The 24,402-nt window shown below is 50.0% G+C and overlaps 1 protein-coding gene across 4 annotated transcripts in view; it reads left to right on the top strand.

Moving 5' to 3' along the window:
• The window catches only part of LOC119968075 (zinc finger MYM-type protein 4-like), a 385,591-nt gene that overhangs the window by 45,299 nt on the left and 315,890 nt on the right, over positions 1 to 24,402 (top strand). For 3 of the 4 annotated variants that reach the window (XM_038801168.1, XM_038801166.1, XM_038801167.1), the window contains exon 3: positions 24,149 to 24,250. The exons of the other annotated variant lie outside the window; for it this stretch is intronic. In XM_038801168.1, the coding sequence (XP_038657096.1) occupies positions 24,149 to 24,250 (102 nt within the window). The remainder of the gene's footprint in view (positions 1 to 24,148; positions 24,251 to 24,402) is intronic. 4 annotated transcript variants of the gene reach the window in all.

The following is a 24,402-nucleotide window of genomic DNA, read 5'->3' on the forward strand; positions in this document are numbered from 1 at the left end:
ATAACTTTTCTCACAGGTTTGTTGTGTAGCACTGTATTGGATGCCCTCTAAAAGTCCATGTACACCACATAACAGCATTGCCCTCATTGACCCTTTCTCTTATGTCCTCAAAAAACTCCAAGAAGTTAGTTAAACAAGACTTCCCCTTTAGAAATCCATGCTGGCTCTTCCTATTCAACCACATCTCTCAATGTGATTACTAATTCTATCCCAAATAATTGTTTCCAGAATCTAACCCAACACTCAGGTTAAACTAACCTCAGCTGGGCTTATCCTTGCAACCTTTTTTGAACAAGAGCATAACATTTGCAACTCTCCAGTCCTGTGGCACCTTCTAGATCTAGAAGAGACTGAAAGATTATGGCCAGCGTCCCTGCAATTTCAATTCTCATTCCCTAACATATGCATATCATCTGGTCCTGGTGCCTTGTCAAATTTCAGTACTGATGGTCCACACATCCTCCTTATCCATTGTTAACCCATCTAAGAACCAATTTTCCTCTTTTGCCATCATGTCCTGGGTAGCAGCTACCTCATAGGTCCCAGGGGAGTTGCCAGAGGACTGGAGAACTTCTAATCTGGTCCCACTATTTAAGAAAGGTTGCAGAGATAAGTCAGGGAACTACAGACCAGTGAGTCTCACGTCTATTGAAGAAAATTCTGAAGGAAAGAATCTGTCTCCACTTGGAGAGGCAAGGTTTGATCAGGAATAGTCAGCATGGCTTTGTCTGAGTGAGGTCATGATGAACAAATTTGATTGAATGTTTTGAGCATGTGACCAGGTGTGTAGATGAGGGTAGTGTAGTTGATGTAGGTTATATGGATTTCAGCAAAGCCTTTGACAAGGTCCCACATGGGAGAGTTATAAAGAAGGCAAATGCACATGGGGAAACAGGGTAACTTGATAAGGTGGATTCAAAATTGGATCAGCTGTAGGATGCAACGGGTGATAACAGATGGCTACTTTTGTGACTGGAAACCAGTGTCCAGTGGCACACTACAGGGATCTGTTTCCCCTATTGTTTGTCATTTATATAAACAACATAGATGTCTATGTGGGATGTAGGACCTGTACGTTTGCAGATGACACAAAGATTGGTCAGGTGGTTAACAGTAAAATTGAGTGTCTTGGGTTGCAGGAACATATAGACGGGGTGATTAAATGGGCAGAAAAGTGCCAGATGAAATTTAACCCTGAAAATTGTGAGGTGATACGCTTTGAAAGAGTAAGTTGACAAGGAAGTATTCAATGAATAGCGTGACATTGGGAAGTTCCAAGGAACAAAGGGACCTTGTCGTGTTTGTGCATTAATCTCTGAAGGCAGAAGGGAAGGTTAATGGAGTGGTGAAAAAAGCATATGGGACACTTGCTTTTATCAATTAGACCACAGACCATAAGACCATAAGACATAGGAGCAGAATTAGGCAACTCAGCCCATCGTGTCTGCTCCACTATTCAATCATGGCTGATATTTTTCTCATCCCCATTCTCCTGCCTTTTCCCCATAATGCCTGATCCCCTTCTTAATCAAGAACCTATCTATTTCTGTCTTAAACATACTCAGTGATTTGACCTCCACAGCCTTCTGCGGCAAAGTGTTCCATAGATTCACCACCCTCTGGCTAAAGAAAATCCTCATCTCTGCTTTTAAGGATCGTCCTTTTAGTCTGAGATTGTGCCCTCTGGTTCTAGTTTTTCCTACGAGTGGAAACATCCTCTCTACGTCCACTCTATCCAGTCCTCGCAGTATCCTGTAAGTTTCAATAAGATCTCCCCTCATCCTTCTAAACTCCAAAGAGTACAGAGACAGAGTCCTCAATTGTTCAAAATACGATAAGCTCTTCATTCCAGGGATCATTCTTGTGAACCTCCTCTGGACTGTTTCCAAGGCCAGCACATCCTTCCTTAGATACGGGGCCCAAAACTGCTCACAATACTCCAAATAGGGTCTGACCAGAGCCTAATACAGCCTCAGAAGTACACGCCAGCTCTTGTATTCTTGTCCTCTTGCCATGAATGCCAAACCAGCATTTACCTTCCTAACTACCAACTGAACCTGCACGTTAACGTTGAGAGAATTCTTGAACAACGACTCCTAAGTCCCTTTGTGCTTCTGATTTCCTAAGCATTTCCCCATTTTGAAAATAGTCTATGCCTAAATTCCTCCTTCCAAAGTGCATAACCTCACACTTTTCCATATTGTATTCCATCTGCCACTTTTTTGCCCACTCTCCGAGCCCGTCCAAGTCCTTCTGCAGCCTCCCTGCTTCCTCAATACTACCTGTCCCGCTACATATCTTTGTATCATCTGCAAATGTGGCAACAGTGCCTTCAGTTCCTTCTTCCAAATAGTTAATGTATATTGTGAAATGTTGTGGTCCCAGCACCGACTCCTGAGGCGCACCACTAGTCACTGCCTGCGATCCTGAAAAATACCTCTTTATCCCCAGTCTCTGCCTTCTGCCAGTCAGCCAATCCTCTATCCACGTCAGGATCTTACCCTTAACACCATTGGCTCTTTACATATTTAACAATTTCCTATGCGGTACCTTGTCAAATCCATCTGAAAATCTAAATAAGTCACGTTGATTGGTTCTCCTTTGTCCAACTTCCTTGTTACCTCCTCAAACAACTCTAACAGATTTGTCAGACGTGACCTCCCCTTGACGAAACAGTACTGACTCAGTCCTATTGTATCATGCACTTCCAAGTACTCCACGATCTCATCTTTAATAATGGACTCTAAAACCTTACCAATGACCGAAGTCAGGCTAACTGACCTATAATTTCCCATTTTCTGCCTCCCTCCCTTCTTAAACAGTGTTGTTACATTCGCCACCTTCCAGTCCTCTGGGACCCTCCCTGCCTCCAGTGATTCCTGAAAGATCACCACCAATGCCTACACAATCTCCTCAGCTATCTCTTTTAGAAACCTGGGATGTAATCCACCCGGTCCAGGTGTTTTATCCACCTTCAGACCATTCAGTTTCCCCAGAACCTTCTCCTTAGTGATGGCCACTACACTCACCTCTACCCCATGATTCTCCTGGAGCTCTGGCATCCCACTGGTGTCTTGCACCGTGAAGACTGATGTAAAGTAACTATTCAGTTCCTCTGCCATTCCTTTCTTTATTTCCTATGTCTACTTCTCCAGCTTCATTTTCCAGTGGTCCAATGCCTATTTCTGCCTCTCTCTTACCTTTTATCTTTTGAAAAAAGCTCTTCCCATCATCTTTTATATTACTACCATCTTACACTCATATTTCATCTTCTCCCCCCTTATTATTTTTTTAGTTGTCCTCTACTCGCTTTAAAAGGCTTCCCAATCCTCTGGCTTCCCTCTAATCCTCGCCATTTTGTATGCTTTTTCTTTTGCTTTTATGCTGTCCTTGACTTCCCTCGTCAGCCATGGATGCCTTGTCCTCCCCTTAGCATGTTTCCGCCTTCTTGGGATGAATTTATGTTGTGCTGCCCGAATAACCCCCCAAAACACCTGCCATTGCTGTTCCACTGTCTTCCCTGCTAAGCTCCCTTTCCAATCAACTCTGGCCAGCTCCTCCCTCATGTCTTTGTAGTTACCCTTATTTAATTGTAATACTGTTACACCTGATTCCAGCTTCTCCCTCTCAAACTGCAGGGTAAATTCTATCATATTGTGGCCACTGCCCCCGAAGGGTTCCTTCAACTTAAATTCCCTAATCAAGTCTGCCTGATTGCACATCACCAAATCCAGAATGCCTGGTCCCTTGTAGGCTCTGTCACAAGCTGCTCCAACAAACTGCTCTTAGACATTCCACATATTCATATTCTTGGGACGTTTCCACTTGGAAAAAAAAACGAGAACCAGAGATTACCATCTCAGAATAAATGGACGATCCTTTAAAACAGAGATGAGGAGGAATTTCTTCAGCCAGAGGGTGGTGAATCTGTGGAACTCTTTGCCGCAGAAGGCTGTGGAGGCTAATTCACTGAGTGTCTTTAAGACAGAGATAGATAGGTTCTTGATTAATAAGGCGATCAGGGGCTATGGGGAGAAGGCAGGAGAATGGGGATGAGAAAATATTAGCCATGATTGAATGCTGGAGCAGACTCGATAGGCCAAGTGGCCTAATTCTGCTCCTATGTCTTATGGTCTTATGGATCCATTACCAACCTGACTTTCACAGTCCACCTGCATGTTGAAATCCCCCATGATTATTGTAATAATGCCTTTTTACATGCTTTTCCTATCTCCTGATTTATTTTCTGCCCCACATCCTGACTACAGCTAGGAAATAACTGCCATCCGGGTCTTTTTATCTTTGTGAATACTCAACTCGACCGACAGAGATTTTATGTCTTTTTTTAATTAAAAAAAAAATTTGGATTACCCAATTCATTTTTTCCAATTAAGGAGCAATTTAGCGTGGCCAATCCACCTAACCTGCACATATTTGGGTTGGGGGGAGCGAAACCCACGCAAACATGGGGAGAATGTGCAAGCTCCACACGGACAGTATCCCAGAGCAGGGATCGAACCTGGGACCTCAACGCCGTGAGGCAGCAGGGCTAACGCACTGCACCACGGTGCTGCCCTGATTTGATGTCTTCTGATCCTATATCGCTTCTTGCTATCGATTTAACTTCATTCCTTACAAACAATGCAACCCAGCCCCCGTTGCACATCTGCCTGTCCTTTCGATAGGACACATACACTTGGATATTTAGATCCCAGCCCTGATCCCCCTGCAGCCTTGTCTCTGTGATGCCCACATACCGGCCAATTTCAATATGCGCAACAAGCTCATTTACCTTGTTCTGTATACTGCGCGCATTTAGGTACAACACCCTCAATCCTGAATTGACCGCCTCTCTTCTACTTGTCACCTTTTTTGCTCTGCCTGAGGTTAGATTCCTGCCACCTTCTATATTCCCTCTATTATGTAGTTTGGAAACTTTACTGATCTCTTATGAGCCCTAGTTGAAAGTCCTCATCATTAACCTGCACTTCTACCCTTTCCTTTACAGTAAGAAGTCTTACAACACGAGCTTTCGGAGCACTGCTCCTTCCTCAGGTGAATGTTCATCTCCGGCATCTCCACATCATGACCCTTTCCTTTAACTTTGATTTTCTAATTCTCCATACTATGGAATCCCTTCCCCCCCATAGTTAGTTTAAAGCCCTATCTACAGTCCTAGTTATACAATCGCCAGGACTCTGGTCCCTGCATAATTCAGATAAAGACTGTCTCATCGGAACAGGTCCCCTCTTCCCCAGTACTGGTGCCAATGTCCTGTGAATTGAGGCATAGATTAAAAAGGAAAGCCAGGAGGTCATGTTGGAGTTGTATGGAACTTTGGTGAGGCCACTGCTGGAATACTGGCTGCGATTCTCCGCAACCACGATGGGTGGGAGAATAACAGGTGGTCCGCTCCCGCACCTCCCGCTATTCTCCCCCCCCCCAAAATGGTGTGTTCGGTTTTCCGACACGCCGCTCGGAGAAACGCGGACCGCCGTTTTTCACGGCGGCCCGCGGTTCTCCGACCCGGATGGGCCGAGCGGCCTGCCGTTCCCGACCTGTTCACGACGGCGGCAACCACAGCTGGTCGCTGCCGTCATGAACATGGCGCGCCAGGTAAGTGTGGGGCCTTGGGGGGGCGGATTGGGGATCGAGCACCACGACCGTGCTCAGGAGGGGATTGGCCCGCGATCGGTGCCCACCGATCGTCGGGCCGGCGTCTCAAGGGGACGCACTCTTTCTCCTCCGCCGCCCCGCAAGATCAAGCCGCCACGTCTTGCGGGGCGGCCGAGTGGAAAGACGGCAACCGCACATGCGCGGGTTTGAGCTGTCCAACCTGCGCATGTGCGGCTGACGTCATTAGGCTCCGCCGCAGCGTCATTCTTGGCGCGCTGGGCCTTGAAGCCAGGGACAAGGCCCGGCCGCCGAGTTTCCCGGTACGGCCCGCCTATCCCCCCGGGTAGGGGAGAATAGGGGGCCAGGAGAGGCTTCCGACGCCGTCGTGAACCTCTCCAGGTTTCACGACGGCGTCGGGCCTTGCGGAGAATTCTGCCCACTGTGTGCAATTCTGGTCACCACATTATAGGAAGGATATGATTGCACTGGAGGGGTTGCAGAGGTGATTCACCAGGATGTTCCCTGAGACGGAACATTTAAGTTATGAAGAGACGTTGGATAGGCTTGGGTTGTTTTTGATGGAGTAGAGAAGATTGAGGGGCGACCTGATTGAGGTGTGCAAGATTATAAGGGGCATGGACAGGGTGGATAGGGAGCAGCTGTTCCCCTGACATGAAGGGTCAGTTACAATGGGTCACAAGTTCAAGGTCAGGGGTAGGTGGTTTAGGGGGGAATTTGAGGAAAAACCTTTTCACCCAAAGGATGGCCTAGAATGCACTACCTGGGAGGGTGGTAGAGGTGGGTTGCCTCACATCCTTTACAAAGTAATTGGATAAGCACTTGGCATGTCATGACATTGAATTGAGTTGAAAGTGATTTATTGTCATGTGTACCGAGGTACAATGAAAATTATTGTTCTGCCTACAGTCCAGACAGATGAAGAAATATAGGACATGCATAAATACACAATGTAAATACATCGGCACAGGTAATGGGTTAGCATACAGAGTGTAGTACTACTCTGGAGAGAGGATGTGTGAAGAGATTGGTTCAGTCCATAAGAGTGTCATTCAGGAGTCTGGTAACAGCGGGGAAGAAGCTGATTTTGAACCTGTTAGTGGGTGTTCTCAGACTTTTGTATCTCCTGCCGGATGGACTTCCGGATCGAGCCTCATCTGCTTCCAGGTCGAGGTCAGGGTCGGGTCGGAGGAGGAGTCCTGCCGGGTCAGGTTGGGTCATGTGGGCCGACTCACGTATGTTGAAGGATCTTCAGACCTGTAGGAGAACATTATGGGCCAAGTGCTGGCAAATGGGATGTGGGAGGCAGGACACGTGTCTTTCATGTGTCGGTGCAGACTCGATGGGCCAAAGGGCTTCTTCTGCACTGTATTATTCTGTGATTTTGTATCTGGACTATTTCTATTTTGCATGTAGCCCATTGTTCAGCGATTATTTTTCCTGCCAACCAGCCCAGAAGACCATAAGAAATAGGAACAGGAGTAGGCCATTCAGCCCTTCGAGCCTGTTACTTCATTAAATAAGCTCATAGCTGATCTAACACTCGCTCTTCCACTTTCCTGCCTTATCTCCGTAACCCTTCATTCCCCCCTGATTAAAGATCTCTCAATCTCAGCCTTGAAAATGCTCCATTCTTGCCCCATTGAAGTCGACTCTCCCCCAGTTATTATTTTTACTCTGGATTTCCTATTATCCTCTTCTATCATCACCCTGAACCTTATGATAGAATGATCAGTGTCTCCTGAATGTTCCCCCACTGACACTTGATCCATTCGCCCACCTCATTTCCAAGAACCAGATCCAACAGTGCATCTTTCTTGTTGGACTGGACACATACTGCTGTAGAAAAGTTTCCGAGACACAATCTGGAAACTTTTGTCCCTTCCCCACCCTTTACCTTGCCACTGTCTCAATCTACATTCAGGCAATTAAAGTCTCCCCACTATAACTACTCTATAATGTTTGCATCTCTCTGTAATTCCCCTGCAGATTAGTTCTCATATATCGATGTTTTTCAAACTTTTTTTCCTGGGACCCACTTTGCCAACCGGCTTATTTTTGAGGTCCACACCAACCGACCTTCACGACACACCACACTCACTTACCTTTAATGTGAAAGGGAAGCCTGCTTGGTCCTCACAATCACACTCCAATCTGGTTCACAGGAGGAGAGGGCAATATGCATATCAGGTGCAGACTTAAGCCAGTTCCTTTGTGCTGTCTTCATCTTTGTGAGAATGGAAAGTCCAACCTCGCACATGTAAGTCATCAGGAAGGGCAATAGGAACAAAATGATTGATTTTCTCAGCACTGGATACTCCTAGGAGATGCTACTCCAGAATGCTGACAGCCTCATTAGCTTATGGCATGTTTTTACTGTGCTGTCACAGGTCAGGTACACTAGCATATAACACACATGGGGCAGGATTCTCCATCGGCTCATGCTGTAATCAGGAAACGCGGTTGGCGGAGAATCGGTTTCGACGCCATAAATGCAGCGGGTGCTGGTCGTACGCCAAATCAAAATTCTCCATTGCCTCAACAGCGGTGTCAATGCGTTCCAAACACATGTACAGTAAACGGCATTGGCATACATTAGCGTGCCCCGCGATTCTCCACCTCCAATGGGCTGAATTTCCGATGGCGCGGTTCATTTGATCTTTTAAAAATAGTGAAACCAGCGATATGGCTGATGAGGGAGAGAGAGGAGGTATGACATAGAAATGCACGAGTTTGGGCTGCCGAGCTGGACACTGGCCGGGCTGGTTGGGGTGGGTGTGGGGGCGATGGCAGGGCCGGTGGAGGGACAGACAGGCCGCGTGGCCTGGGCAACACCCCATGGGACTGGGGAGGTTCCCAGGCATGGACCACCACTGGCATGGCCTGCAAGGCAGCCATATTGCTGCGCACCCCACTGACCACCCACCTTGGCCCCTGGTGCTGCAGAGTGACACCATCCTTATGAGTGCCCCTATACCCCACCTTCTGTCATAACCCCTACCAGCCGTCGCTCGCCAGTGGGGCATCAGGCGGCCCACCCAGGGCAACGCCAACTGTAGCAGCTCCGGGGTATCTCGGGTCTGTTGTCGAGGGCTGCCATCCGTGCTGTTCTCCTCATCGCTGGTCAGCACATGGGGGTGTGGGGGGGGGGGAGTGAGTGAGGCTGTGGCACTGGCTGGGGGAGGGGGGGCACCAGATGGATCCGCTCCATCACCAGGAGGTCCTGCAAGACACAAGACAAGATGCATGATTAGACCGTGGGCTGGGAACGGGCTGCTGAGGGTGAGGATGGGGGTGGGGGTAAGGGAGGGGTGGAGGTTAGAGTGATGGTGGTGTGGGGGTGGTGTTTTGGAGGGGTTGACAAACGTGGCATGGGGAACTGCAACTCAGCGGGCTCTCATTTCCCTGCCCCCTGGCGATCTCCACCCCGGCAACCTCCCTTTCCTCTGGGCCGCCAACCATATCTGGGGCCCTCTGCTTAGCCACAGTAAGGGGCTGCAGGTCCGGCGGTCCCCCTCCTGGCTGTAAGAGGCGGCCTTCTCCTGGGAGAGGAAACAGAAAATGACAGCGTTAGACAGTCTGAAACATGCAGCACAGGGGTTGGCTAGTTGGTAGCCTCAATAACAAGACACCTGGCCAGGGCAGCCAGAATGGGTGCCAGCATGTGGTGCAGGTTAGGGGTTGGCCGCCCTCCAGGTGGGGAGGGGGGGGGGGGGGTGGCTGTTATGGGTGTGTGGGACTGGCTTAGTGCTGGGGCACAGTGCGGCCTACTCACTCTGGCAGCCCTGAGGGGGTCGTGCAGTTTTTTTCCTGTCCTGCTGGCCGGTCTGAACAATGTTGCTGGTGGCGCTGACCGCCTCTGCCACCTGCGCCCAGGCACGGGAATAGCGGCGACTGGCAGCTTCCTTCCCAGGCTGGGGCACAGGTTTGCCCGCCTATCCTCCACCACGTCCAGGAGGGTCTTCAGCTTGGGGTCCGTCAAACTTGGTGCCGCTCTCCTTGCTGCTGTCTTGTTGGCTGGGATGATGTGTGTGGGGAGTGAAGTGTATATGCAACTGCGGCTTGTAGCCTCCTAAGTGTCCAATTGCAAATCTGGTGAATCTGGCACCATTTCTCATTGGAATTGATTGCATTCCACGTGGCGCCAGTGCTAGTCCCTTAACTATCACTGAATTGGTGCAGGTGCGGCACCAGTTTTGCTGTCGTAGAACTCTGCAAATCCTACCCCAGCATCAACACTTAGTCTCAGGAATGGACAATCACGCCCCTAGGCTTTGCATCCTTATTTGCATTGGCGCAATTGACAAAACCGTTCTTCAATTAATCATCTTTATATTGCTTCATCCTGAGTTAAGTTTCTTCTTTGCAGGTTGTTTTTAAAACTTTTTTTTTCAACTATCCAATTCTTTTTTTACAATTAAGGGGCAATTTAGCTTGGCCAATCCACCGAACCTGCACATCTTTGGGTTGTGGGTGCGAAACCCACACAAACACGGGGAGAAAGTGCAAACTCCACACAGACAGTGACCTAGAGCCGGGGTCGAACCTGGGACCTCGACGCCGTGAGGCAGCAATGCTAACGCACTGCGCCGGTTCGGAAATGGCATTGTCGGGGGTTAATGCCCGGTCCTAGGGGCAGCGAAGGCAGTAAAAGTCGGGAGAAAGCACAGGGAAGGAAAATGTCAAGGATTGGTAAAACAACGGCCGTGAAAAAAGCAGCTGAAAGTCCATCGGGGTCGGTAAGGAAAATGGAGACTGGATCATCGGGGAGGCTGCATTGCTTACGGCTGAAGAAATAACGAAGGTGATGGCCGTGGAATTCGAAAGGCAGTTCACAAAACACATGGAGGCAAAGAGGAAGGAGATGGGGGCACTTTTGAAAGTGCTGGTGGAGGAGGCGATTACCCTGGTGAGGACGGCGGTGGCGAGCGCAGTGGATTAGGTGCGGGAGCAAGGCGAGGAAGGACCGAGGCTGACTGAACATTTTGCAATGATGTTGGCGAAGCTATCGGGGGAGGGGGAGGATCCCTCCCGATATGAACTGGATTGGGCTCACCGGTCGTGGAGGCCTGTAACAAAGGCAAGTGAGCCGCCAAGAGTAGTGACTCTGTGCTTCCGTAGGTACAGTGTAAAGGAGAAGGTCCTGTGCTGGGCAAAGCAGAAGCAGGTGGTGCAGTGGGCTGGAGCTGGTATACGTGTATTCCAGGACTTTACGGTGGAGCTGGCGAGGAGGCAGGCTTCCTTCAACCGGGTGAAGACGGCACTGTACATTAGCAAGGTGCAGTGCAGCATTGTATATCCAGCGAAGCTGAGGGTGACGTACAAGTTCAAGGACTTTTAATTTGGTACTGCGGAAGCAGTGGAGGAGTTTGCAAAGGCAGAAGGACTGTGGCAGAATTGAGAAATGGTCATGTACCGATGTAGCCTCATGACTGTATTTTTTCTTTTTTGTTTCACTGCGTGCTGGTGTATGGGCTACAGGATTGATGCTCGATCAATGACTCCAGAAGTGAGATTGGATGACAATTAAAGGCTTTATTGGACTAGATGTTTCCCCCAGCAGCGCAGGTACGTAATGCAGCAGCTGGGGAGACACAGACTCTTATACTCCGCCTTACTGGGCAGAACCAGCAGGCAGGCTTCACCAATGATCTTGCTGTCTCAGGTACCTCCCACACCAATGGTCTTACAGCCTCAACCTGGGTACCGTAATACCCCTAATACCGACTACCACATTCACCCCCTGTTAAAAAAAGAGTCCGGTGGGGGTGGTGGTCTTGCGTTATACAGTGGTAGAGGTTGAGATTATGCTGGTACCCGTCGGTGGTACAGTGTTTTGCCTTGTTACATGTCACAACTATTTACAGTATTTATTTACATGTACATATTCAAAATGAAGCAATTAGTCGATTGGGGGCCCTGGTCGTCCTCTGTGAACATCGCAGTTTCGGCGGTGATGTAGGCGCCGGCTCGGGCATCCGTGACTCCGAGAGCGTGACTTCAGATTCTTCGGTAGTTTCATCACCCCTAGATGGGACCAGTGGGAGAACTGATCCACCTGGGGAGGGGACGGCCATGGGGTGTGCCGGTGGGAGGGAGGGTGGGGTAGGTGGGGGGGGGGGGGGGTTGTGTGGGTGGGGATCTAGCGGGCGCCAGGTACCGTATCCTGTCGGCCGTCGGGGTACGCCACGTAGGCGTACTGAGGGTTAGCGTGAACCTCTTGACCAATGGGTCCGACTTGTGCGCCCGCACGTGTTTGTGGAGCAGGATGGGTCCAGGAGCTGCCAGCCAGGTTGGGAGCGAGGTCCCGGAGGAGGACTTCATAGGGAAGACAAGGAAACGTTCATGAGGTGTTTTGTTTGCCGTGGTACACAGCAGTGATCGGATAGAGTGGAGTGCATCGGGGGGGGGGGGGGGGACCTCCTGCCAGCGGGAGACTGGGAGATTCCTGGACCGTAGGGCCAGTAGGATGGTCTTCCAGACCGTTCCGTTCTCCCTCTCTACCTGCCCGTTTCCCTGGGGGTTATAACTGGTCGTCCTGCTCAAGGCAATGCCCTTGCTGAGCAGGAATTGACGCAGTTTGTCACTCATGAAGGAGGACCCCTATCACTGTGTGTGTAGGCGGAGAAACCGAACAGTGTAAAGACACTGTGGAGGGCTTTTATGACGGTGGCTATGGTCATGTCGGGGCAGGGGATGGTGAATGGGAACCGGGACTGCTCATCAATCATGTTCAGGAAGTACGTGTTGCGGTCGGTGGATGGGAGGGGCCCTTTGAAGTCCATACTGAGTTGTTCAAAGGTACGGGAAGCCTTTACCAGGTACGCTTTCTCTGGACTGTAGAAGTGCGGCTTGCACTCTGCCCAGATTTGGCAGTTCCTGGTGGCCGTCCTGACCTCCTCAATGGAGTAAGGCAGGTTGCGGGTCTTGATAAAATGGAAGAATCGAGTGACCCCCGGGTGGCAGAGGTCCTCATGGAGGGCCCGGAGTCGGTCCACTTGTGCGTTAGCACATGTGCCGTGGGATAGGGCATCAGGAGGCTCGATTAGCTTCCCGGGATGATACTAGATCTCATAGTTGTAGGTGGAGAGATCGATCCTCCACTGTAAGGTCCTATCGTTCTTTATCTTGCCCCGCTGTGCATTATCGAACATGAAAGCAACCGACCGTTCGTCAGTGAGGAGCGTGAATCTCCTGCCGACCAGGTAATGCCTCCAGTGCCGCACAGCTTCTACTATGGCCTGGGCCTCCTTTTCAACGGAGGAATGATGGATTTCTGAAGCATGGAGGGTGCGTGGGAAGAAGGCTACCGGCCTACAGCTTGGTTGAGGGTGGCTGCCAGAGCTACGTCGGACGCGTCGCTCTCTACTTGGCATGGAAGGGATTCGTCGATTGCATGCATCGTGGCCTTTGCGATGTCCACTTTTATGCGGTTGAAGGCCAGGCGGGCCTCTGTCGACAGGGGAAAAACCGTGGATTGGATTAGTGGGCGGGCCTTGTCCGCATAATTGGGGACCCACTGGGCGTAATATGAAACAAATCCCAGGCAGCGTTTCAGGGCCTTGGAGCAGTGTGGTAGGGGAAACTCCATGGGGGGGGGGGGGGGGGGGGTGCGCATGCGTTCAGGATCTGGGCCTATAACTCCATCATGCACTGCGTAGCCGAGGATGGCCAGACGGTCGGTGCTGAATACGCATTTGTCCTTGTTGTAGATTAAGGATTTTTGCGGTATGGAGGAATTTTCGGATGTTGGTGTTGTAGTCCTGCTGGTCGTGGCCGCAGATGGTGACATTGCCGAGGTATGGAAACGTGGCCCGCAAACCGTACCTGTCAACTATTCGGTCCATCTCCCGTTGGAAGACCGAGATTCCATTTGTGACACCGATGGGAACCCTCAGGAAGTGGTAGAGCCGCCCATCTGCTTCGAATGCAGTGTATTTGCGGGGCCGGCATCAATCCCGCCCCCGCTGTGTCCTGAATTCTCCGCTACCCGAGATTCGGCGGGGACGGAAGTCACGCTGTGCCGGTTAGCGGGCCCGCCGCGGCGATTCTCCGGCCCGTGATGGGCCGATGTCCCGCCTCTGACCAGCCTCTCCCGCCGGCGTGGTTTAAACCGTGATACCGTGGGATTGGCGGCGCGGGTGGGCTCCTGGGTCCTGGGGGGGGGGGGCGCGGGGCGATCTGACCCCGGGGGGTGCCCCCACGGTGGCCTGGCCCGCGATTGGGATCCACCGATCGGCAAGTGGGCCTGTGCCGTGGTGGCACTCTTTTTCTTCCGCCTTCGCCATGGTCTTCACCATGGTGGAGGCAGAAGAGACCCCCTCCCCTGCGCATGCGCTAGTATGACGTCAGCAGTCGTTGACGCTCCGGTGCATGCGCGGATTTACGCTGGCCGGCGAAGTCCTTTCGGCCCCGGCTGGCGTGGCGCCAAAGGCCGTTCACGCCAGCCGGCGGAGTGGGAAACACTCCGTCGCTGGCCTAGCCCCTCAATGTGAGGGCTTGGCCCCTAAAGGTGCGGAGAATTCCGCACCTTTGGGACGGCCTGACGCCGGAGTGGTTCACGCCACTCCAACAGCCCCTGTCCCACCGGGTAAGGGAGAATCCCGGCACTTGTATTGTGCAATCTGATTGACCAAATCAGATATGCGGGGGAGAGGGTACGCGTCGAGCTGCGTATACCTGTTGATGGTCTGACTATAATCGATGACCATCCTGTGCTTCTCCCCGGTCTTTACAACCACTACTTGAGCTCTCCAGGGGCTGATGCTAGCCTCGATAATACTTTCTTTCAGTAGCTGATGGACTTCCGACCTAATGAAGGTCCGGTCCTGGGCACTGTACCGACTGCTCCTGGTGGCGATGGGTTTGCAATCCGGAGTGAGGCTCGCAAAAAGGGAAGACGGCTTGACTTTGAGGGTTGCGAGGCTGCAGACAGTGAGGGGGGTATAGGGCCATCGAATTTAAAGGTTAAGCTCTGGAGGTTGCATTGGAAGTCTAACCCTCGGAGCGTGGCAGCGCAGAGGTGAGGAAGGACATAGAGTCGGAAATTTGTTAATTCCCTTCCCTGGACTGTGAGGTTAGCTATGCAGAACCCCTTGATCTCTACAGAGTGAGACCCGGAGGCCAGGGAGATTCTTTTGTTAACTGGGTGTATGGGAAGAGAACAGCAACTTACCGTGTTGGGGTGTATGAAGCTCTCTGTGCTCCCGGAGTCGATCAGGCAGGGTGTTTTGCGCCCGTAGATGAGCGCGGTCGAGAGCGTTCGGGGCCGAGACTGGTCCAGGGTCATCGAGGCGAGTCGTGGTAAAAGTTGAAGATTTTCCTCGGGCTGTGTGTGGTCATCCGAATCGGGGTCCTGAGACTCCAGCCAAGATGGCGACGCCCACGGGTCGCATATGGCTGGGGGTGTGCAAGATGGCGGTGCCCACGCATCGCATGTGGTCCCTGGGGAACAAGATGGCGGCACCCGGGGCCCGTACGTGACTCGGGAAAATGAAGATAGCGGCGCCCGCTGCCCGCAAGTGGCCCGTGGCGAGAGTTGTGGTGGTGGCCCCAATAATTCTTTTCTTTTTCTGGAGGAATGCATTTATGCACTGCTACCTTTGGTGTACTGTGGCTTGCCAAAGTCTTTGACCTCTGAGGTCACCTTGGGTAAACCAAAGGCTTTGAGCCGAAGCCATTTTATCCACTGCATAGAACATAACTCACTCTCTGCATCCTGCAGGCGACGATAACAATTGGAAAAAATGGGGGAAAGGGGAACATATCAAAAGTAAATAAAATGTTTTGACCCTGCAAGATGTCTCTCTGATTGACAAGCAAGATTGCATCATCATTTGGTGACGAGAGACTAATAGAGATTTCGCGAAACCAGAAAATGGTCACTCTTGGTGCATAGAACACATCAACTTCACAATGTTTTTACCATGAGCAACGTAATTACCAGGAATGAAGTAATATCTGTGTTAAATCAAGTCTGAAATATTAAAATTTAACTTGAAGATCATTTTGGGAATGTTATAGAATTGTAATCTCGGGTGAATATTTTATTTAGAGTTATCATTGTAATAGGGTTTATGCAGAAGATTAAGTAAATGAAAGTTAATGTAATTTGTAGCATGCATGTATGTTTTGGAGTCACAAGCTTGCAATCCAATTTCACCCAAGAAGATAAAAGTTTCAGAACTATTTTTCAGTCACCACCTAACCTACTATCAATTACCAGCAATTTTGAATGTTTAGTTTCACCTAAATTATTCTATTTTTCTGTTTATATTGCCGGCTTTTATAAAATACTTTTTAAAAACAACTTTTGTGCGCATAAAGGTGAAGAGGATTAGAGCTCAGGAACTGGAATAATTTCCATTTCGGAAATTTGGGACTGAATTTAATTTAAATTTCTAAGTTCATTTGTGGCGGGCTTTGCAGGAGAATTCCCCATCACTATCAAATGACACTTAGGAAATAATTCACTGGCCTTGTTGGATTAGAGCGAGAGCTCGACGGGGTCAGTAATTAGCAGGAGATGCCAAAAACGAGAACCGCACCAGGTGCCAAACCACTCGCGATGCAACCGGCCGGCTTCCTCAGGTGAAATCGGGATCTGCCGTTGCGTGGTGGGAAACCAAGAATCACCACTTAAGTCCAATTTCCATACATTTAAAAAACATTTTAAAAAATAAATTTGGAGTACCCAATTCAATTTTCCAATTAAGGGGCAATTTTGCATGGCCAATCCACCTACCCTGCACATCTTTGGGTTGTGGGGGCGAAACCCATGCAAACATGGGGAGAATGTGCAAACTCCACATGGACAGTGACCCAGAGCTGGGATCGAACCTGGGACCTCGGCTCCATGAGGCAGCAGTGCTAACCACTAGGCCACCGTGCTGCCCTCCAATTTACGTACAATTAACGAGAGGCACCCCATATCAAACTGCCTCGCGTGATCCAACCAGCATGTGGTTAGTACTCCTTTTTCAAAATGTGAACCGGTGGACGGGCTGCTGCTGGGACCCAAGGAGGTGAATAGCCATCCTTACTCACAGGCAAAGAGCCCGAGGGGCACTGGCCATGCTGCCCCTGTGCTTGGAGGGGGGCAATTGGGGCGGGGATCCAACCTTGTTTGATATGGACTGCCAACGGGCTTGGGAGTATCGGGGCTGGATGAGGTGATTCTCTGCTGATGGGGGGGGGGGGGGGGGTGTCTCTGCTGGGAGGGCAACTACACACATGTCTGCCATGCCAACCCCTGGATTGCGTGTACCAGTTCTGGGGCCAGCCGTGAAGGCCTTTGGCCATGCAGCTGAAGGCTATTGCTAATAGGGAATTGGCAATTCTGGTTAAGTGAGCACTTCACACATCCCAAGTGGATTCCCGTGGGTGGGCATGCCATGTTGCATGTGGGGCTTATTGCCTAGCATCCCAATCAGACCATGATGTCTGGACACTGTTCCTGAACATTGTGGGGGTGGCAGAGAAGGGTTTGGGGTGGGGCGATGTTGGGGAGGGGGTGGCATGGTGGCATAGATGGCCCAGGCCAAGGCACGTTGGTGGGGGCGGTGTCAGGCACATTCCCGTCTGGTTCCAACTCACCCGCGTGGCCTGCTGAGTTAGGTGCGGCCTGTGTGCCAGTCATCGTGGCGACGCTGCCCAAGCTGTGAGGCAGCAGTGCTAACCACTGCACACGGTGCCGCCTGGGCCACCATTTTGAAAGGGTGCCCCAATGCTTAAGTGAACTTGTGGGTCCCCCACAACCCCCACCCATGGGCAATGTCACCCCTCACATACATGGACATTACCCCACACCCCCAACTGAGGAAATCCCACTATGGGGTCATAGGGGGCCCCCTTCTTCAGGCCCCTTACAGGCCCCCCACCCGTCAGCCACCAACTCCCAGTCGCCCCTACCTACCTACCCTGCAGGTCACCACCCTTCAACCCCTCCCCTGCAGCCTCCCCAACACCCGCCTCATAAAATCCTCATAATCCCAATTTGGCACATAAACATTAACCAGGGCTACCGGCATCCCATCCGGCTTCCCACTGACCACCACATACCTACCCCCCCTGATCGGCCACAATGCTGCACACCTCAAAGGTCACCCTGTTATTGACCAACATCGCCAACCCCCCTCGTCTTCATATCCAGCCCCGAGTCGGACAGCTGCCCCACCCATCCCTTTCTCTGCCTTGATTGATCCCCCAACTTCAGGTGCGTCACCTGCAGAAACACCGCGCTCGCTTTCAGAGACCTCCCATGCGTGAACACACATGATCGTTTAACTAGCCCATTCAACCCTCGCACATTCCATGTGACCAGTCTGGCTGGAGGAGGGGGGGGGGGGGGGTCTGGTTGGGGGGGGCTCCCTAACCCTCCCCTGCCAATCACCCATAGTCCTTCCTGGGTCAGCCATCGACCCACTTCATGTGCCCCACCTAGGATGTCCACCACCATCTCTCCCTTCCCAACTGCACCACACCCATGTCAGCAACTGCACCCCCTCCACCCCTAAACAAAGAACCAACCCTATCGCCCCCCCCCCCCCCCTTGCCTTCCTCCTGGGAACTCCCCACTTCACATCCGTTAACTAGCCCACCCAGCTAGCATGGTGGCCCCCCACTCAAGGCCTCCAACCTGCCCACCCCCCTCCAATCCAACCCCCCAACCACCAACAAACAAAGAAGGGGCGGCATGTGGCACAGTGGTTAGCATTGAGACTGCGGCGCTGAGGACCCGGGTTCGAATCCCGGCCCTGGGTCACTGTCCATGTGGAGTTTGCACATTCTCTCCGTGTTTGCGTGGTTTTCACCCCCGCAACCCATGATGTGCAGGTTAGGTGGATTGGCCACACTAAATTGCCACTTAATTGGAAAAGAATAAATAAATAATTGGGTACTCTAAATTTATTTAAAAAACAAAGAAGAGCATAAAGCATACTCATCATCGCCCCTCCCCGTCAAAGCCCACCCCAAAATACCCACCCTAGACATTCTACAATAAACACAAATCTCCTCTCCAAAGTTCAGTGTTCTTACACACCTCCCAGTCCAGGGTCTCTCATAAAATCCATCGCCTCCTCTGGCGTGTCAAAATAAAACTCTTGCTCCTGATGTGTACACCCACAAGCAGGCATGGTATAAAACACCGAACCTCACTCTCTTCTTGAAGAGGGCAGCCTTTACTTGGTTGAACACGGTTCTCCTCTTCACCAGCTCCGTACCCAGTTTCCAATAGACCCACAGCTCACTCCCTTCCCAGGTCCACCTCTTGGTCTGCCTCACCCTCCTTGCAACATCTTTTCCTTGTCCAAGAAATGGTGCAACCACACCACCAATTGCTCTGTTGACCACTGGGCGGACGGCGCTGTCCCCTTGCCCTCCGCCATATTGACCAGTGGCATACCATGAAACCTGCCCTGCTCCAGCTGCTCTCTTTCTTGTAGCACTTCTCGTCCTCTGATCCATGCACCAGACTCACTACAGGTATATTACCTTTCCTGGACACTCACTCACCTTTCGCCCTCAAAAAGACCCCCATCCAGGTGGGGATGGACCAACAAAATCCAACTTGTGCAGGAGCCACGAAATGTGCGACCACACCCTCCGTGGCCACCACCAGAAGTCCCTGATAGAGAGGTTCTTGATTAATAAGGGGATCTGGAGTTATGGAGATAAGGCAGGAGAATGGGGATGAGAAACATATCAGCCATGACTGAACGGCGGAACAGACTCGGTGGGCCGAATGGCCTGATTCTACTCCTTTGTCTTATGGTAGAGGCGATGGGGAGGCTGGGTCTGGAGGAGGTTATGGAGGGTATCAAATCTATGCAATTGTGGGAGGCACCGGAACCAGATGGTTTCCCAGTGGACTTCTGCAAGCGATTTGTGGCAGCATTGGCGCCACATTTACTGGGGATGTTCAAAGACTCACTGTCCTAGGGGGCTTTGCTGCCCATGTTGGCACAGGCATCAATTTCACTGATCCTGAAGAAAGACAAAGACCCACTGGAGTGTGGGTATACAGATCTATCTCCCAACTGAACACCAACATGAGGGTGCTAGCCAAGGTTCTGGCGAAGCAGCTGAAGGGTTGCATGCCACAAGCAATTCGGGAGCACCAGACTGGGTTTGTCAAGGGCAGACAGTTGTCGGGCAATATTCGGAGACTGTTATATATAGTCATGTCCCCATCCAGGGTGGAGATACCGGGAGTATTCACCTCCTTGGATGCAGAGAAGGCCTTCGATTGGGTGGAGTGCAGGTACCTCTTCCTGGAAAGATCCTGGAAAGATTTGGGTTTGGGCCAATATTCAGCTTGTGGGTAAAATTGCTACTTAGTGCTCATATGGCGAGTGTACGGACAAACAGGGCAAACTCAGACTGCTTCTGGCTGCACAGGGGCACAAGGCAAGGATGCCCATTGACCCCATTACTGTTCGCTCTGGCGATTGGACCTGTGGCCATCGTGCTTAGGTCATCAAAGGGGCTGTTTAGCTCACAGGGCTAATCGCTGGCTTTGAAAGCAGACCAAAGCAAGCCAGCAGCACGGTTCGATTCCCGTAACAGCCTCCCCGAACAGGCGCCGGAATGTGGCGACTAGGGGCTTTTCACAGTAACTTCATTTGAAGCCTACTCGTGACAATAAGCGATTTTCATTTTTCATTTCATTCATCAAAGGGTGGAAAGGCATTGAAAGAGGAGGCAGGGAGCATAGAGTTTCCCCCTATGTGGATGATCTCAGTGTCTGACCCTCCAGCCAGCATGGGAAAGATAATGGAACTGCTGAGCTGAACCTGAGCAAGAGTGAGATCTTCCCGGTGAACCCCCAGGATAGCAAGGTGGATTTAGCGACATTGCCGTTCAAGATAGCACGAATGGAGTTTACATACCTAGGGCTCATGACTGGGCCCAGTTACACAAATTGAACTTGGCCGGCTTACTGGAGGGGGTGAGGGAGCACCTAAGAAGATGATGGAATGCACTCCTGCTGGCCCTGGCAGGGAAAGTGAAGACGATCAAAATGAACATCCTGCCAAGATTCCTATTTGTGTTTCAATCACTCCCAATCTTCCTCCCCAGGTCCTTCTTTGCTAAGGTGGATAAATTAATTTCAGCCTTTTTGTGGACAGGGATGACACCTAGGATTCATAGAGCCGTCCTGCGGAGGAGACGGTGATCAGGAGTTCTAGCATTACCAAACCTAATGTTTTCCTCCTTAGCGGCGAACGTTGAAAGGGTGCCGAGATTGGTTGGGGAACTGAGATCGGAGTGGGTACAGATGGAGGAGGCCTCATGTGTAGGGTCGTCTATGTGGGCGCTGCTTTCTGCCCACTTCCATTCTTACCTGCCAGGTTCATGACAAGCCTAGTGGTCGTGGCATTGTTGAGAATTGGAACCAATTCAGGCTACATGAGCTTCAGGGAACTGTATGTGGATGGAGAAATTTCAAGTCCCGAGAGGGAGCACATTCAGACACCTGCAGATATGAGACTTTCTTCACAAAGGGGTCTTTCCGTTTCCCTGGCTGCCAAACCCTACACTACTGAATGGGATGTTATCTCAAGATTAATTGGGAGAGGATAGCACGGTGGCACAGTGGTTAGCATTGCTACCTCATGGCACCGAGGTCCTAGGTTCGATCCCGGCTCTGGGTCAATGTCCGTGTGGAGGTTGGTTGCACATTCTCCCCGTGTTTGCAGGATAGGTGGATTGGTCACGCTAAATTGCCGCTTAATTGGAAAAAATTATTTGGGTACTCTGAATTTATAAAGAAAAAAAAGATTAATTGGGAGCAGGGAGGATATAAAATATACATGGCCGGTTGTTGGAGGAAGTACAGGCCTGTTGGATGAAACAAAGAGGAAGTGGGAGGATGAATTGGGACTCCAGCTGGAGGGAGGGCTCTGGAGTGAGATTTTATACAGAGTGAATTCTACCTCTTCCTGCGACAGGCTGCGTCTGATGCAACGTAAGGTGATACATAGGTACATAGGACATACCTAACTAAAGTGCGCATGAGTGGGTTCTTCCCTGGGGTGATGATAGGTGATAGGTGTGAACGGAGCTTAAGGGGACCGGCGAACTACTCCCATATTTTCTGGTCCTGCCCAAAATTGATTGAGTTCTGGACCTCGTTCTAAGAGACCATGCCTGAGATTGTGAGAGTTAGAATGGAGCCATGTTCGTTGGTGGCAGTATTTGGGGTGCTGGATCTGCAGCAAATTCTGTGGGCGTGGATGGTTGGATGTCTTGGCCATCGGTTCCCTCATAGCCCGCCGTCGAATTCTGCTTGGATGGAGGTCAGCAGCATTACCTAGGTCGGCGGACTGGCTGGCAGACTGGCAGAATACCTCAGGCTAGAAAAATTAAATATGCCATCAGCGGGTCGGAGGAAGCGGGGGGGGGGGGGGGGAGGATTGAGGGGGTTGGTAGAGCGCCAGGACAGAAGGAAATAGGGCATTTTCTTTTCCTTCTTTGGGGTAGTGTTACTGTTAGCTTTGTTAAAACAGAAAATGACAGGGTGGCACGGTGGCGCAGTGGTTAGCACTGCTGCATCATGACACTGAGGATCCGGGTTTGATCCTGGACCCGGGTTCATCCTAGCCCCGGGTCACTGACTGTGTGGAGTTTGTACATTCTCTTCATGTCTGTGTGGGTCTCACTCCCACAACCCAAAGATGTGCAGGGTAGGTGGATTGGCCACGCTAAATTACCTCTTAATTGGAAAAAGTTAAAACAAAAGAACCCCCAGAAAATGACAAACTGTTTGCACTGCATTTGGTTGTTCTGTTGGTTTATCTGAGTTGTCCTTGTTCTCTGTTTTGCTACGTTTGTAATAAAAATACATGGAAAAAAAAGATAAGGAGATCAAAACTGTGCACAATGCTTCAGATGCAGCCTCACCAAGGCTCTATAAAATTGCAGCAAGACATCTTTACTTCTGTACTCAAGTCTCCCTATGATGAAGTCCATTGTACCATTTGCCTTCTGAGTTCCTTGCTGCACCTGCATGCTAGCTTTTGCTGACTCGTGAACAAGGACACCAAGTTCTTTTGGACATCAACACTTTCCAACCTCTCACTATTTAAGAAATATTCTGCTTTCTGTATTTCTTCTACCAAAGTAGATATCTTGACACTTATTCACATTATATTCCCTCTGCCATGTTCTTGCCCATTCACTTAGCCTGTCATCCCCATGAAGATTCCTTGCACCTTTGTCACAAATCATATACCCGCCTAGCAAATTTGGAAACATTGCACTTGGTCCCCACATCTAAATCATTCATATAGATTGTGAACAGCAGTGGCCCAAGTACTGATCCTTGTGATACCCCATTAGTAATAGGCCTGCCATCGTGAGAATGACCCGTTTATTCCTTCTTTCTGTTTTCTGTCTGTGAACCAATTCTCAATCCATGGAGCATCCCACGTACTCTAACTTTTCTTTATTAGCTTCCTTTGTGGGATTTTATCGAAAGCCTTCTGAAAATCCGAATAAACCAGTTCCACTGGTCCTCCTTTATCTATGCGACAGGTAACACTCTCAAAAACCTTCAATCCCTAGTTGGTTTATCGATGTACTGCTGCAGAAACCCATCTTGTACATTTTTCAGGAAGTCATCCTCCACAGTATTAAGCCTAATTAGGTTTACCCAATCTATATGTAAATTGAAGGCACCAACTATTATTGTATTACACATGTTACATGAAGTTCTAATTTCCTAATTTAAGGCCTACCTCACATTACCACTAAAGTTTTGTGACCTGTAAACAGCACCCATCAATGTTTGCTGCCCTTGTTGCTTATTAGCTCCACCCAAACTGATTCTACATCCTTTGCTTTAAGATCCTCTGTCACAAATGTACTGATCTTGCCCATTTTTAACAGTGCTACCCTATCTCCTTTTTCCATCAGCCTATCCTTCCTAAATGACAAATATCCCTGAATATACAGTGTGCAGTCCTGGTCACCCTGTAACCACGTTTCTGAAATGGCAGCCAGATCAAATGCATTTACCTTTATTTGTGCCTTCAAATTGCTCTACCTTGTTGCAAATGCCATGTGCATTCAGACAGAATGCTCTTAACTTTGTCTTTTTGACATTATTCTACATTCTGATCCTGTTTAATGTTTGCATTCATTTTGTCTGACTTCTAATTTTGCTTAATACTTTCACATACTGGTGATGGAGGGAATGGATGTTAAAGGTGGTGAATGAGATGCCAATGAAAGACTGCTTTCTCTAATAGTGTTCCACAAAACAAAATCTGGCAATAACAGCAATAATTCACAACTTACTTTTGCAGCAAAACTCGTATCTGGATTTTACATTAAATTGATTGTCTGAGAGTTGGTGCCAATCTCATTTCTTGCTATGACTAGAATATAAGATGTCTCAGCTGACACCTCTGGTTAGTTTTGCAAGTGGGATCCTGAAATTGTACCACTCTCCAGGCAGTGCAACTCTATCTTGTTTATTATCATTCATTTCATTTGTCTTTGATTGCAGCCACAAACTCCATTCTCTAGCCATCGACTCCTTCCCTCACCCTGGCAACCACCTGAGGCTGAAGAACATCATTTGCTGTCAAAAGGTGTTGGTTACAATTCGGTAGGTCTGGAGAAGTCTTTTTTTTAGTCAAATGTAGGTTAACTGTAAGTCTTTATTGAATGTTAGAACTATTTACAAATGTACAGTAACGAGTTGAAGCTAAGAGCTAGCTGGTACACACGGCTCTGCCCAACACTCAACTGACCCTGGGT

This window comes from Scyliorhinus canicula, chromosome 1 (genome assembly GCF_902713615.1).
Source record: "Scyliorhinus canicula chromosome 1, sScyCan1.1, whole genome shotgun sequence".
NCBI classification, from domain to species: domain Eukaryota; kingdom Metazoa; phylum Chordata; class Chondrichthyes; order Carcharhiniformes; family Scyliorhinidae; genus Scyliorhinus; species Scyliorhinus canicula.